This window comes from Neovison vison, chromosome 9, assembly GCF_020171115.1.
Source record: "Neovison vison isolate M4711 chromosome 9, ASM_NN_V1, whole genome shotgun sequence".
NCBI classification, from domain to species: Eukaryota; Metazoa; Chordata; class Mammalia; order Carnivora; family Mustelidae; genus Neogale; species Neogale vison.
Genome location: NC_058099.1, coordinates 47,681,149 through 47,694,837, shown reverse-complemented (window position 1 = coordinate 47,694,837; position 13,689 = coordinate 47,681,149). Strand labels below are relative to the sequence as shown.

Sequence of the window (13,689 nt, the reverse complement as noted above, 5' to 3'; positions counted from 1 at the left end):
GCTTCAAATTGTTAGTCATTCTTAACCCTGCATAGGTAAGAATAAAAAGAGTAAACTTCACACTTTCTTTTGTATGTACAAGCTCAGATATAAGTACAAAACATAACTGTATACATACTGTATCCATGCTATTAACTTTCCTGGAAGTTCAATTAAAAACATCAAAGGAGACTCTGGAGGCAAGGGCAATCATGAAAAACATGTATATGGAGTTGGGAAACTGTGCTTAAACCCAAGGAGAAAATGCAGAAAGGAAATCAAAAAGAGAAGCAGAAAGAAAGGGAAACGTTCAGAAATTGAAAACGCCTATGTCCCCTCTTAAGCCACATGCACAAGAGAAGATGTTCAGAGGAGCTAGAGCCACGGGTCCCAGACGTGCCCACCACAGCCGGGCCAACAGAATCTGCAGGATCCCCGATGGCCCTGTCCTGCTCCTTCTTGGTGGCCCTGGTGGTGCTCAGCTGCCACTCCCTTGGCTCTCTGGGATGTGACCTGCCTCAGGACCACGGCCTGCTGCACTGGAGGGCCTTGATGCTCCTGCGACAAATGAGGAGACTGTCTGCTAGCTCCTGTGACAACTACACAAACGACTTTGGCTTCACCCAGGAGGTGTTCAATGGCAAGCAGCTGCAGAAGGCTCACGCCCTCCCTGTCATCCATGGGACGAACCAGAAGACCTTCCACCTCTTCTGCACAGAGGCCTCACCTGCTCCTTGGAACACGACCCTCCTGGAGGAATTGTGCTCGGGACTTTCTGAGCAGCTGGGCCACCTGGAAGCCTGTCCCCTGCAGGAGGTGGGGGTGGGAGAGATGCCCCTGGTGAATAGGGATTCCACCCTGAGGAACTACTTCCAGAGAATCTCCCTCTATCTGCAAGACAAGCAATACAGCCCTTGTGCCTGGGAGATGGTCCGAGCAGAGATCATGAAACCCTTGTATGCATCAACAGCCTTGCATAGGAGACTAAGGAGCAGCAAGTGAGACCTGTTTCAACATGGAAATGATTCCCTCTGACTAATAACATCACATATTCCGGAGTCCTGCCATCTCAGAGACTCTCATTTCTGTGGTTGCGAAGACATGAACACAGTCAATTTGTCAAGTGTTTTCAGGACATGTCAACTCTACAACCAGTAGTTGCTTACAGATGACCTTGCCTATGCCTATTTATCTATTTAAATATTTATTTATGTAAATATCCTTAAGATTCAGTTTTTTCATATAATATGTACAGCTTTTTACATAGTAGAATATAATAAAATATATTTTTAATATGTAATCAGTTTATCACTTTTTTTCTTAATGGAACTTTAAGGACAAAAGGGTTTTCGAAGAGGCACACCAGGTCTGATTATGTAACTCCATTGGAAATTGGACAGCAGAATGCATTTACCGTCATACTGCATTAACACTGGAAATAACAACTCACTTTCTCTAAGACAACTTGCACGTTGACCTTAGGCTATAGGACATACAAAATACAGATCCTGATGTCTACATCTTTGGTCGTAGGGACATATAAATATGGTTGCTGTAGGGATGGGATCTAAAAACCTCCTATTTAATGTTTTGACGATGAAGGAAAGGAAGTGACATCTATCACCTACTGCTAGAACAGAGACGTTGAAGCACACAGGAAGTGCACATAGAAAAGCTGTGGACCCTTCGACAGGTCACTGGCAGACATGGAGACATGTATGTCCAAGTGTCGGGGGCAGGTGAGCTGGCAGTTGACAAGAATTGCAATGGCTGAGTCCCACATCTAGCAGGCAAAGCCAGAAACAGAGGTGGTCACGTAGGGAGACCGTGTCATGTGAGAAACAGACATAAACTTGATTCTGAGGCTCTTCAGCCATTAAGGGACGGGAGAGAAGAGCCACAAAGGAGACGGTGGACTCTTGGCCATACAGCACAGGGTAAGAGAGGATGCTGATGACTGTTTTTATGGAAGTAAATGTGTTTCAAAGACCATCAGCAGATTCCCGGAAGATGTGGATTGAAACTGCCTGCGATGTCAGAAACACAGATGCCCTTGCTGACGTTCCTGAGAGTCAGTTTGGTGGAATGCATAAGCAGAGACCACCCTGGAGCAAGTGGGAGCGTGAATAAGAGAAGTCAGTGTGTCTGACTTGTAGAAGAATATTGCGTGGGATCTGGGAATAATGGAGTTTGTTATTCTTCACAGAGTTTGCACTTTTATGTCATTTCTTTTTCCCTGAGTGGTTTCATGGAATCGATGTTCTACAAATCATGTTAATATGTTTAATGTTGTATTTCTTTTTCATCATGACTGAATTGCTGACCATGATTTATCGTGTCTTGGTTCTTACTTCCTTGCACATCAGCGAGCTACTCGGCTTTAAGAATTCACTTGGCAGGAATGGATAACTCATTCAATCCTTCATCAAATTATCTATTACCATGGATAAGATCATGTTTCCTGGAATTATTTGGCATCATTAATTAGGTTCCTTAACCTCTCCTTGTGACCCCGTTTACTAAAGTGGCAAAATATCCCATTGCTTTTTCTAGAGAGTTTGATGTGGTAAGAATTCTTCTCTTGCTCACTGCTAGTATTTCCTCATGTTCGGAATACCACAATGTTTGGTGGATATCCACATCACGAGATTCTCTTGCACATAAAGACTGACAGACTTTCTTCAAAAATGAGGGTGGGAAGCTGGGTCAGGTATTCTCTCTCCTCATATTTACAGCAGTGAGAAATCACTGGTCGAATGAGCTGAAAATACATGAATCATAGAAATCCATGGAGCAATAGTGAGCTGTGTGTAACTCAGGAGTACAAACAGATTTAACAATTAGGACAGAAGAGCGTGAATATTCACTGAACTCATGCACTGAAAGGAACCTAGCAGTGCATCTCTGTAGGGAACAGCATAACTATGATAGCAATCGTCTTTATGTTAATTCTGACAGCTATATATGGGAATATTGTTTGTCTCCTCCTCCAAAATTCGTGGGAACAGTGGTCCTACACTTTAGTACCTGACTTGCAAAGAAGGCTGCCTCCCAAACTGGAATTCTGTTGTAATTCTAGGGAAGGCTGATCCATTCATCCCCCATTGGCAAGAAACATTTTTATTTATCACCAGTGATGAGACAGTGGCTTCCACGAACTTCTGAAAGTTGAGAATAAAGATCTAGTTGGAAGTGAAGAAGAACATGCTATTTCCTTAACCTTCTGGCACCCACGCTACCCTCTACCCTCCCCCAACCCTCATTCCAGAACACATTCCCCTGTCCTAACAGATTCCTTCCTCGACAAGGCAGAAGTCCCCACAGCCCCTTGGCATTCACTCTCTTGACCTCTCAGCCTGTTCACACAACAGCTTTCTGTTCTGCTGTCATCTAAGCTTAAAGGTTTTCCGAAGGAGCAGCAGAAAAAAGCAAGTAGACAACAAAAATGCATTGAAATCTCTAGGTTTTGCAGAAACATCTGCTAGAGAGGCTTTGCTCGGATTTCCATCCAATGTAATGGAACAGTAGCTGGGGCTGAAAGGAAACAGAAAGCAGGATCAGGTTGAAGGGTCGCCTAGTGAAGCTCCCCTCCGGGAAGACCGCTTCCTGGTGGCCAAATGTGACAAGGGTGGTGACCAAAATCGGACCTCTTCTGAGAATGTCCCTTCCAGCTACATAAAGCCTACTTGTGGACATCCGGAGATTCTAATGCTGTCATAAACCCGTTTCCTTACTCTGTCTGTAACAAAGCGTAAGTCTTGTCCTGATAATCCCTATAGCCATAGTCAGTTTTAATCCCAATGTTCTTGATTATTAAATACTGGAAAGTGTTGGAGAACCAAGCAGCAAAGGCCAAATGCAGGGGCAAGGGGAGTGAGAACCCCTTTTTAAAAAACCAACATTTTTTAAAAAATTTTACTTCTTTATTTGAGAGAAACAGAGAGGCAGAGCATGGGAGGGGGGGAAGGTCAGATGGAGCAGCACACTCCACACTAAGAAGATAGGCCTAATGTAGGACTCGATCCTAAGACCATGAGATGATGACCTGAGCTCAAGGCAGATACTTAAAGGACTGAGCCAGCCAGGTGCCTCGACCGCCGCCAACTTTCCATTCCCAGGCATTGCTATTCAGCCTGGGATATAGAGGAGGCAGGGCTCAGGGTTGGGTGCCCAGGGACAGGCTGGGAGACATCACCCTGCACTACTGGCCACAAGCAGCCAAGGTTTGGCAGCAACAGAAGCCAGAGTGTGCACTTGCCCTCCCTCCACCCTCCTGTCAGCTGATTGCTGTGCTGTGGAGCTCAAGGACCCCAGATATGTGGTCCCACACAGAAACACGCTAAATCCAGGGCTCCTGCACGAAGAATCCCGGAGCTCCACTGTGCCTGTGTTGGAGCATTCCCTAAGTTCTTGTTACCCCAGGAGTAGGATAATCCTTTGCTCAGAAAACCACACTGATGTCTGGAAACATGAAAGTGTTGAAAGTCAGCAGGAGTGTGGGAACCTGGAAGGAGAACAAAAATGAGAAAGTGTCCACTGGATTAGTCACTTATCCTCAGGAGGTGGAACAGTAGGACAGTAAAGCAGCATTGAGTCAACTGTATCTCTGTGTCCTTCCGGAGACTGAGAAGTTTCAATTGGAAACTGGGAGCACAGAATTCTTCTAGGCGGATGTGGCCCATGGTACTGTCCCCACCACGTGTGACCCTGGCAGGACTACAGCCTGCAATGTGTTGGAAAAAGGAGGGTCAGTCTAGTGCCAGCTGCAAACGTCTATCTCATTAGCAGAAAAATCTAATGTCTCATGAGTATTCATTTAATTTTTCATTTTTATTTTTTTTTATTAACATAATGTATTCTAGCCCCAGGGGTACAGGTCTGTGAATCCCAAGGTTTACACACTTCATAGCACTCACTGTAGCACATACCCTCCCCAATGTCCATAACCTCACCTCCGTCTCCCTAAGCCCCTTTCCCCCGGCAACTCTCAGTTTCTTTTGTGAGATTAAGGGTCTCTTAATGATTTGTCTCCCTCCCTATCCCATCTTGTTTCATTTATTCTTTTCCTACTCCCAAGCCACCCACGTTGCTTCTCAACTTCCTCAAATCAGGGAGATTATATGATAATTGTCCTTCTCTCATTGAATTCATTCAATAGGCATAACCTCTCTAATTCCATCCCATCATTGCAAATGGCAAGATTTCGTTCCTTTTGATGACTGCATAGTATTCCATTTTATATATATACACCACATCTGCTTTATTCATTCATCTGTTGATGACATCTAGGTTCTTTCCGTAGTTTGGCTCTTGTGGACACTGCTGCTGTAAACATTCAGGTGCACGTGCCCCTCTGGATCACTACATTTGTATCTTTAGGGTAAATACCCACAAGTCCAATTGCTGGGGTGTACGGCAGCTCTATTTTCAACTTTTTGAGCAACCTCCATGCTGTTTTCCAGCGTGGTTGCACCAGCTTGCATTCCCACCAACAGTGTAGGCAGGTTCCCCTTTCTCCCCATCCGACCCCACATCTGTCATTTCCTGATTTGTTAATTTTAGCCATTCTGACTGGTGTTAGCTGGTATCTCATTGTGGTTTTGATTTGTATTTCCCTGACGCCGAGTGATGTGGAGCACTTTTTATGTGTCTGTTGGCCATCTGGAAGTCTACTTTGTGGAAATGCCTGTTCATGCCCCTTGCCCATTTCTTGATTCGATTACCTGTTCTTTGGGTGTTGGGTTTGCTAAGCTCGTTATAGATTTTGGATACTAGCCCTTTATCTGATATGTCGTTTACAAATATCTTTTCCCATCCTGTCAATTGTCTTTTGGATTTGTTAGCTGTTTCCTTTGCTGTGCTGAAGCTTTTGATCTTGATGAAGTCCCAACAGTTCATTTTTTTGCCCTTGCTTCCCTTTCCTTTGGTGATGTTCCTAGGAAGTAGTTGCTGCGGCTAAGGTCAAAGAGGTTGCTGCCTGTGTTCTCCTCAAGGATTTTGATGGATTCCTTTCTCACATTGAGGTCCTTCAACATTTTCGTCTATTTTCGTGTGTGGTGTAAGGAAATGGTCCAGCTTCATTTCTCTGCGTGTGGCTGTCCAATTTCCCCAACACCATTTGTGGAAGAGGCTGTCTTTTTTTCCATTGGAAATTCTTTCCTGCTTTGTTGAAGATTAGTTGACCATAAAGTCGAGGGTCTGTTTCTGGGCTCTCTATTCTGTTCCACTGATCTGTGTGTCTGTTTTTGGGCCAGTACCATACTGTCTTGATGATGACAGCTTTGCAATAGAGTTTGAGGTCTGGAATTGTGATGCCACCAATTTTGGCTTTCTTGTTCAGTATTCCTCTGGCTATTCGAGGTCTCTTCTGGTTCCATATAAATTGTAGGATTCTTTGTTTCATTTCTTTGAAAAAATAGATGGACTTTGATAGGGATTGCATTAGATGTGTAGGTTGCTTTAGGTAGTGTAGACATTGTTACAATATTTGTTCTTCCAATCCATGAGCGTGGAACATTTTTCCATTTCTTTGTGTCTTCCTCAATTTCTTTCATGAGTACTTTATAGTTTTCTGAGTATGAATTCTTTGTTGCTTTGGTTAGGTTTCTTCCTAGGTATCTTATGGTTTTGGGTGCACTTGTAAATGGAATTGATTCCTTAATTTCTCTTTCTTCTGTCTTGTTTTGGTGTAAAGAAATGCAACTGTATTCTGTGCATCGAATTTATATCCTCGTGTTTTAATGAATTCCTGTACAAATTCTAGCAGATTTGGACTGGTGTCTGTTGGGTTTTCCACATACAGTATCATATCATCTGCAAAGAGTGGTAGTTTGACTTCTTCTTTGCTGATGTGGATGCCTTTAATTTCTTTTGGTTGCCTGATTGCTGAGGCTAGGACTTCTACTACTATGTTCAATAGCAGTGGTGGTAATGGACATCCCTGCCGTGTTCCCTGACCTTAGTGGAAAAACTCTCAGTTTTTCTCCACTGTGAATGATATTTGCAGTAGGTTTTTCATAGATGGATTTGATGATATTGAGGTATGTACACTCCATCCCTACACTTTGAAGAGTTTTGAATAGAAAAGTGTGCTGTACTTTGTCCAAAGCTTTTTCAGCATCTATTGAGAGTATCATATGGTTCTTGTTCTTTCTTTTAGTAATGTATTGTATCACATAATGTATTGTATCACACTAATTGATTTGCGGATGTTGAACCAACCTAGCAGCTCAGGAATAAATCCCAATTGGTCATGGTAAATCATCCTTTTAATGTAATGTTGGATCCTATTGGCTAGTATTTTGTTGAGAATTTTCGCCTCTGTGTTCATCAAGGATATTGGTCTGTAATTCTCTTTTTTGATGGGATCTTTGTCTGGTTTGGGATCAAGGTAATGCTGGCCTCATAAAATGAGTTTGGAAGTTTTCCCTCCATTTCTATTTTTTGGAACAATTTCAGGGGAATAGATATTAATTCTTCTTTAGATGTTTCTAGAATTCCCCTGGGAAGCCGTCTGGCCCTGGGCTCTTGTTTGTTTGGAGAGTTTTTGATGACTGCTTCAATCTCCTTACTGGTTATGGATCTGTTCAGGTTTTCTCCTTCTTCCTGGTTCAGTTGTGGTAGTTTATATATCTCTAGGAATGCATCTATTTCTTCCAGATTGTCAAATTTGCTGGCGTATAGTTGCTCATAATATGTACTTAAAATTGTTTGTATTCCTTTTGTGTTGGTTGTGATCTCTCCTCTTTCATTCATTCTTTTATTTATTTGGGTCCTTTCTCTTTTCTTTTTTTTTTTTTTTTAAAGATTTTATTTATTTATTTGACAGAGAGAAATCACAAGTAGATGGAGAGGCAGGCAGAGAGAGAGAGAGAAGCAGGCTCCCTGCTGAGCAGAGAGCCCGATGCGGGACTCGATACCAGGACCCTGAGATCATGACCTGAGCCGAAGGCAGCGGCTTAACCCACTGAGCCACCCAGGCGCCCCTCTCTTTTCTTTTTGATAAGTCTGGCCCAGGGGTTTATCAATCTTATCCATTCTTTCAAAGACCCATCTCCTAGTTTCATTGATTTGTTCTACCGTTTTTTTTTTGTTTGTTTGTTTCTATTTCTTTGATTTCAGCTCTGATCTTTATTATTTCTCTTCTCCTGCTGGGTTTAGGCTTTCCTTGTTGTTCTTTCTCCAGGTCCTTTATGTGTAGGGTTAGGTCGTGTATGTGAGACCTTTCTTGTTTCTTGAGAAAGGCTTGTATCACTATATATTTTCTTCTCAGGACTGCCTTTGCTGTGTCCCACAGATTTTGAACCGTTTTGTTTTCATCATCATTTGTTTCCATTAATTTTTTCAATTCTTTTTTCATTTCCTGGTTGACCCATTCCTTCTTTAGAAGGATGCTGTTTAGTCTCCATGTATTTTGGTTCTTTCCAAATTTCATCTTGTGATAGAGTTCTAGCTTCAGAGCACTGTGGTTTGATAGTGTACGGAGAATGATACCAATCTTTTGATACCAGTTGAGACCTGATTTAGGACCCAGGATGTGATGTATTCTGGAGAATGTTCCAGTTGCACTGGAGAAGACCATGTTTTCTGTTGCTTTGGGATGGAGTGTTTGAATCTATCTGTTATGTCCCTCTGGTCCAGTGTGTCACTCAAGGCCTTTATTTCCTTGTTGATCTTTTGCTTGGATGATCTGTCCATTTCAGTGAGGGGAGTGTTAAGTCCCCTACTATTATTGTATTCTTGTCGCTGTGTTTCTTTGATTTTGTTATTAATTGATTTATATAATTGTCTGCTCCCATGTTAGGGGCATAGATACTTACAATTGTTAGATCTTCTTGTTGGACAAACCCTTTGAGTATGATATAGTGTCCTTCCTCATCTCTTATTAGAGTCTTTGTCTTGAAATCTAATTGATCTGATATAAGAATTGCACCCCAGCTTTCTTTTCATGTCCATTAGCATGGAAAATTTTTTCCACCCCCTTTACATCAGGAGGTGTCTTTGGGTCTCAAATGAGTTTCTTGTAGGCAGCATATTGATGGGTTTTGTTTTTTTTTATCCATTCTGATATCCTGTGTCTTTTGCTTGGGGTTTTTACCCCATGTACATTCAGGGTAACTATTGAGAGATACGAATTTAGTGCCATTGTATTGCCTGTAAGGTGACTCTTACTTTATATTGTCTGTTCCTTTCTGGTCTACTACTTTTGGGCTCTCTCTTTGCTTAGAGGACCCCTTTCAATATTTCCTGTAGAGCTGGTTTCGTGTTTACAAATTGTTTTTGTTTTTGTTTGTCCTGGAAGCTTTTTATCTCTCCTTCTAGTTTCAATGATAGCCTAGCTGGATATAGTATTCTTGGCCACATGTTTCTCTCTCTCAGTGCTCTGAATATATCATACCAGTTCTTTCTGGCCTGCCAGGTCTCTGTGGATAAGTCTGTTGCCAATCTAACATTTTTACCATTGTAGTTACAGATTTCTTGTCCCAGGCTTCTTTCAGGATTTTCTCTTTGTCTCTCAGACTTGTAAATTTTACTATTAGCTGATGGGGTGTGGACCTATTCTTATTGATTTTGAGGGGGTTTCTCTGTGCCTCCTGGATTTGGATGCTTGTTCCCTTTGCCATATTAGGGAAATTCTCTACAATAATTCTCTCCAATATACCTTCTGCTCCCCAATCTCTCTCTTCTTCTTCTGGAATCCCAATTACTCTAATGTTGTTTTGTCTTATGGTATCACTTATCTCTTGAATTCTCCCCTCAAGGTCCAGTAGTTGTTTGTCTCTCTTTTGCTCAGCTTCTTTATTCTGTGTCATCTGGTCTTCTATATCACTAATTCTCTCTTCTGCTTCATTTATCTAGTAGTAAGAGTCTCTAGTTTTGATTGTACCTCATTAATAGCTTTTTAAAATTTCAACTTGGTTAGATTTTACTTCTTTTATTTCTCCAGAAAGGGCTTTAATTTCTCCAGACATGGTTTCTCTAATATCTTCCATGACTTTTTTTGAGCCCAGCTATCACCTTGAAAAACATCATTCTGAACTCTAGACTGAGATATCATGAAAGTCCATATTGATTAGGTCCCTAGCCTTTGGTACTGCCTCCTGTTCTTTTTTTTTTTTTTGCAGTGCATTTTTCCACCTTGTCATTTTACCCAGATAAGAATATATGAAGGAGTGAATAAAATACTAAAAGGGTGGCTAGGACCCCAGGAAAATGTGCTCTAACCAAATCAGAGGAGACCCCAAATCATTGGGGGAAGGTACAGGGAAAACAGGAGTTCAGCAAAAAAATTAAATAAAAAAAATATAAAAAAGAAAATATATATATTGGATTGGTGACTAGAACAGAGTCACACACCTAATTTTTGGAGTACTTTGGTCTCTTAAAATAAACTATCTCCCAAAATTTTAAAGAATGAAAAATACACACACACAGACATACATGCACACACTAAGGGTAAACAAGATGAAGGGATGGAATATGACTATAAAGATGGACGTTTTAAAAAACAATTTTTCAAAAAGGAGTTGATAAGATAAGTGGAGATTATTTGCTCAGGCTAGAGACTAGAATAAAGACCTGTGTAGATTTAGGGTATATATTGACCTATTAGAAGAAGTTGTATCCCAAATTGTTTAGAAGAAAAAACCCTATGTGTATACAAAAGTAAAGTTAGATACACTGAAGGATAATATATGAGTATAATAATGAAGGTTCAAAAAAGATTTTTTTTTACAAAACGTATTGTTAAGATAAGCTAGTTTAAAAATGTTAAAGGAGGAAAGAGCAAAAGTCAAAAAAATTTTAGCTTAAGAGAAAAATAATATTAAAAAAAAATAAATTAATTTTGCCAGACTAAAGAACATGGGGAGAAAGTCATGAAATTCATGCTTTGCTTGCTCCTCCTCTGGAATTCCACTGTTCTCCTTGGAAGTGAACTTGATCTTGGCTGAATTTCTTGCTGATCTTCTGGGGGAGGGGCCTGTTGTAGTGATTCTCAAGTGTCCTTGCCTGAGGCAGAATTTCACCACCCTTACCAGAGGCTGGGCTAAGTAATTTGCTTGGGTTCACTGTCGGGAGCTTTTGTTCCCTGAAGGGTTTCCATAGAGTTCTGCAGGATGGAATGTAAATGGTGGCCTCCCAATCTCTGGCCGGGAGGAGCCGAGAGAGCTCGGGGCCCCTCTCCAGAGCGTGCCTTTGGAGAAAAGCGCTCAATCACTCCCATCTCCCAGGCCTCTGGCCGCACTCCAAGCTCCCCCAGCCTGCGACCAAGCATTGCTGGCACACAGCCCCACCTGGAGTCTCCAAACCCAGCAGATCCCTGCTCTCTTCTGAGGGGGTCTTCCAGGATCTTGTGGGGTCCCTGCTCACAGAGCCATGGCCTGCCTAAGCCATGGATCACAGTTTAAGGTAGGCCTGAGTTGAGAGCTCACTTCTGGACTCCCCGCTCTTATACCTGGGAGCTCTGCAATGCTCAAACACCCCCAACCCTTCTGTGTCCCCGCAGGACATAAGACCACACTATCCATGCATGGGCTTCATCCCAGTTTAGCCTCTGGAGCGATGACCCTCAGTGGAACAGACTTTTAAAAGTTCTGATTTCGTGCTCCATTGCTTCACTGCTTGCCGGGAGCGGGACCCTCCCCATGAGGTCTATCTTCCCATTGCTTTGGATTCACTTCTCCGCAGGTCCCACCTTTCAGAAAGTGGTCAATTTTCTGTTTCTAGAATTGCTGTTCTTCTTCTCTTCAATCTCCTGTTGGATTGGTAGGTGTTTGGATTGGTTTGATAAACTACCTAGCTGATCTTCTGCTACCTGATGTAAAGTCAGCCCACTACTTCTCCACCATCTTGACTCCTCCCCACTCTCATGAGTGTTTAAAAGGGACGCCTGGGTGGCTCAGTTGGTTGGACGACTGCCTTCGGCTCAGGTCATGATCCCAGAGTCCCGGGATCGAGTCCCACATCGGGCTCCCAGCTCCACGGGGAGTCTGCTTCTCCCTCTGACCTTATCCTCGCTCATGCTCTCTCTCACAGTCTCTCTCTCAAATAAATAAATAAAATCTTTGAAAAAAAAAAAAAAGGGATCCTGACAACCTGTCTTTGGAACTTCAAAGTTCCAAAGTCATGTAGGTGACTCCTCCCACACCTCCTGTCACCATACACCACCACAGTCAACAAGCCTTTGGCATCTACAGTGAGATCTAGAATCCTTGATCTCTCACCCCCTCTACTTCACTGAATTCATGCCATGGCCTCTCCTGGGTCTCAAAACCTCTGTCCATCTCTATTCTTCACATCGTTTAACAGCTGCTTCCAGACAAGCAGTTATCTCACAACTCCTTTGTGTTCCACCTTGGATATTGGTTCAATCTGAATATTCTCCCTCTGGGTTTCTGTTTCTCTCCAAACAGCTGGATAAATAAGCAGAATGCAAATGGGGTTACTGAGAAAACAGACGTAATGGTTTCAAGGATCTCAGAAGGTTAGACTGCAATCACCTTTAGTGTTATCATCTTAAAAGATCCTCATCATTATTCTAATCCAGGTCCAGAGCAGAATCATGTAGGATCCTTCAGTTCCCCTCGTCTTCCTATTGGATTTCTCACGCAAACTTTTCCGGGCCTGAGTGGACTTATCAGGTAGGTAGAGCTCTCAGGCAGGGTGAGGATCCTGTCTCCTTCCAGAGGAGGTGAGCAGCTGAGTCCTGGTTGCCAGTCTCTTGAGAGCTGGTTGGTGTGACTCCTCTCATCTCTCCTCAGAGCCGAGTACATGTGGATTGAATGAAAGGAAAATGAGGTGGCTCCTCTTGTAGAGCTGAGGGCCTCATGGGGACCCAAGAGTTGGTCTTGTGGGATCCTCTGGCCGAGGCAGACACTTTCCTGACTTGCAATAACTCAGTCCAGCCTTCATCCCCCCGTCTCCCGAGCAGCTCATCCCCAGTATTGCTACATCAAATTTTGCTGGCATCACTCTGCCATTTTCTCAGTGGACAGGCCATTCTTTCACTTTTGTCACATTCAGACAGAACAGTTGTCTTCCCCCTCCCCCACACACAGCTGTCATGTTTTGCTTTCGAGGAAAGGTGACATGAGAAACAGAGAAAGTGATGTCTTAAAAATGAAAGAGAAACCCGGAGCAGCCCCTTGGCCCTCTCCTTCCTTCCCTCTGTGTGATCCTCACGATGATGTAGAACATGATCAGGACAAGCAAGTCAGAGTATGATCAGTAAAGCATGTGGAAATATTAAGTTATTCACATTCTCTTTGCTGTTGTTACTTAAGTTGAAGATGCAACACCATGAATAAGGAAAGGCAACAAGGAAGTGTGTCCCTGACACCGTAGCCTGGGCCTCACCCCCTGCATTCTGAGCACCAGACAGATGGCCAGACGAAGCTGCCTACTGGAAACATAGTCTGAATGAGCTAGTGAAAGTCATTACTTTCTTTGATGGAAGTTTCTGGTGAGACACCCAGTGAATTCCCCTGCGCTCAGTAGAGAAATTTGAACCTAACAAGTGTTCTCTTGTTTCAGGAAAATTTGAACCATGGGGGATCCTGGGTGGCTCAGTTGGTGGAGGATATGATTCTTACTCTAACCTCAGGTCTTGATGTCAGACTGTGAGTTCAAGTCCCTCGTCAGGGTCCACTCTGTGTGTGGAGCTTACTTTAAAAAATGAAAAATGGGAAAATTAAGAGCTGTGATGGCACA

At 42.8% G+C, this 13,689-nt stretch overlaps 1 protein-coding gene across 1 annotated transcript; it reads left to right on the top strand.

Moving 5' to 3' along the window:
• The first annotated feature begins 381 nt into the window (after positions 1-381).
• LOC122917564 (interferon alpha-1/2-like) lies at positions 382-981 on the top strand. The gene has a single exon (XM_044265587.1). The coding sequence runs from the start codon at positions 418-420 to the stop codon at positions 979-981; it is 564 nt and encodes a 187-aa protein (XP_044121522.1). The 5' UTR covers positions 382-417.
• Positions 982-13,689: the final 12,708 nt, after the last annotated feature.